This window comes from Glarea lozoyensis, assembly GCF_000409485.1.
Source record: "Glarea lozoyensis ATCC 20868 chromosome Unknown GLAREA5, whole genome shotgun sequence".
Lineage (NCBI taxonomy): Eukaryota > Fungi > Ascomycota > Leotiomycetes > Helotiales > Helotiaceae > Glarea > Glarea lozoyensis.
The window spans coordinates 1,557,149-1,559,883 of record NW_007361000.1 but is presented as its reverse complement, the minus strand read 5'-3'; the positions used below and the strand labels follow the sequence as shown (position 1 = coordinate 1,559,883).

General features: G+C 48.2%; 1 protein-coding gene across 1 annotated transcript; it reads right to left on the bottom strand.

Moving 5' to 3' along the window:
• Positions 1-646: 646 nt before the first annotated feature.
• On the bottom strand, positions 647-2,367 carry GLAREA_04692 (uncharacterized protein; the record flags this gene model as incomplete). Its single annotated transcript, XM_008087069.1, has 4 exons — positions 647-1,323; positions 1,372-1,880; positions 1,934-2,090; positions 2,190-2,367. The coding sequence occupies 4 exons, from the start codon at positions 2,365-2,367 to the stop codon at positions 647-649; spliced, it is 1,521 nt and encodes a 506-aa protein (XP_008085260.1).
• Positions 2,368-2,735: the final 368 nt, after the last annotated feature.

Below are 2,735 nucleotides of genomic sequence, written 5' to 3'. Positions count from 1 at the left end.
CGAGTTGTCGTGATGGTAGGAGGTACTTAGATACGGTCATTTGTAAAGCGTAAGGCGTGGTTTGAAATATGCAATGTAGTGCTGGAAGTGGTACTAGGGAATTGTGCTGAGATTCCTAGCGTACTCACACACCCAAACAATGGCAAGAAAGGTTACGTTTTCATTTAGATGTGAACGAAAGTTTTCAACAAGCACAAGAAATAGACAGAGACAGAGAGGGAATATGTTGGGATATCATACATTTCAAATCAACCTTTCAACACCACTCACTCACTCACTCACTAGCTACCCATATAACATCAACCCACCAACCACACCACACCATCTACCCAACGAACACTACTATCTAACATCCCAAACCCCATATATCAAATCCAATCAACAACCACCCCAAAAAAGAACATCAAGAGATAGTCCAGCCATCCCCACCGCAAACCCATTTTCTATGGTCCTGTTACATTTTTTCGTTTTCCTCTTACACAAAATTCCCGAATATCAAAAGCCTCACACCCAACAACCACACACCGCACTCCACTAAAACCAAAAAAGAAAAAGGAAAAAAGATACAGAAGAAAGATAAAATCCCTCATCCCAACACCGCAACACCCTCATCCATGCCAACATCTAAACCAAAGGCGCCTAGCGTCTAGTACTGGAAACTCCTAGCATGAGCCTTGTGCATATGTCTCTTATGCTTATGCTTCTGGCCCGTGGGTCTCGTCTGCGTCTGCGTGACCGTGATCTCCGTCGCAATCCAGACAATCTCGTTCACGATGTTGCCTTGGGTGCGATACTCGGTGCTGTAGATGGACTGGACGTTGGAACCGGCAGGAGGCGCACTTGGAGCGGGAGTAGGAGCTGGGTTGGGAGGAGTGCTGGCTGGTGGGGGAGAGTTGGCTGCTGGCGGGGTGTTGGCTGCTGCGGCTGGTGAATCGGAGCCTTTGGCTGCGAAGACGGCACCGGCGATGGAAGGAGAGTTGGCGGCGGGTTTGTCGTTGTTGTTTGCGGATGGGGCGGCCCCGGCTGCGGATGTGGTTTTGGCGTCGCCGCCGGCGATGGGGGTACCTGATGCGGCTCCTTTGGGGGCGTCGCCTGGACCTTTGATGGCTACGTTACCTGGTAGGGAATCCATTGGGCCTTTGGTGTCTTCCTTGGCGATCTCGGCGGGGACTTCAAATTTACATTGATTCTGTTTGTCTTCTGCTTGGAGGGTGAAGATTTTGCAGTCTTCGATTCGGCCGGAGTCGTTGGTGCATGTATCGACGGCTTGTTGGAGGAAGTCTACGTCCCAACCCATAATGAAATCACCGTGGAAACCGGTACCTGTAGACTGTTAGTATTTTCCACTATACTGTGAATATGTGAACATACCAACTGCGTCACCATTAGATATGACGAATTCTCCTTCCTTGCCAATGAATGCAGCCGTGTTCCAGATCACTTCGTACAGCAGGGAGGGTAAGCGTTTAGGAAATCCTGGAGGACATTTTCCGTCCATGACGGTCTCAGGGAATGCCATATGGCTTTTCTTATCTTTACTCGTGACATCCTTCCCATTCCAGCAACTTGGAAACATCAACTCGAAACGTATACCACTTTTGCAATTTTCATCGAGAAATTTTTTGTCGGGCAAGGTGTGGCGCTTGAGGGTACCTTCTGGAGGGAGGACGTCGTAGTGTAGACAGTTGAAACCAACGGCAGCCTGTCTCAAGAAGGCTTGATCATTATAAGGCGGAGTAACGGGCCAGGAAGATTGGTCGACATCAGGGACGGGGTAAGAAAAGTTGCGTAGGTTAGTATCTCCAGAGATCATCTCGAAATCTTTAGGGAAAGCTGCGATTTTGGTGTCCCCCTCGGTGTTAGCATGGAGTAAGTAGTATCTGTTCTCTGTCAGGTGTTTGGCTCTGAAGATTTGAACATGAATGTTACTTACGCAAGCATACCACCAACCTGTTCAACCAAAGTAAATTTTCCATCTGCGGATTTAAAGTAAAGAGCCGGGTGCCAATAGGCAGATTTGTCTTGAGTGACTTCACATGAGGTACACTTGCTAGCGAGTAAATCTGCCGTCTTAGATGTTGAGCTGAAACCTAACCACCAAATAAATTAGTAAGACTGTTCACAATCGACACCGGGAAACACTTGGCTCCCCCAGATTTGCAACAAGGAGGAAACAAATGTCAGCTTACCACTTCCACCATGGACGGCGTGAGCATGCTCGGCGATCTCGCCTGGGGACACCAATGGATCGATTCGCGCAACTCCAGTTCTCCCTTTACATGGCATGCGCCAGAATGCGCTAACTGATACGGAGTAGGAAAGCACGATAAGAGCGGCCTTCAAGGCGGTAGAGTTGGAGGAGCGCATAGTTGCGAACTTGCGCAGAGACGATGAAGTATAAAAAGTGTCTGCGCTTTTGTATAAGGTCTAAGGTGTAATCGAATCGATACCAGATGACAGGATTCCGAAGAAAAGAATGCGACAATGGAGTTTAAGGAGAGTCGTTGCCGTTGCTATTGTTGTAAGAGTTATGCGAGAAGATCTGTCAACGGTTGCTGGTTTGATATTCGCTATCAAGGTATTGTCGCTTGTGTGGTCGCTTCGACGAATAGGACCGAAATAGGTTCGGTTGACTTTGCGATCTCGTTCGATTTATATCCCGAAACTCTCTTCAGATGCGAGATGGATACTTCTGTACCCTAGATTCTTCCAAAATTCCTCCCAACTTCCCCTGA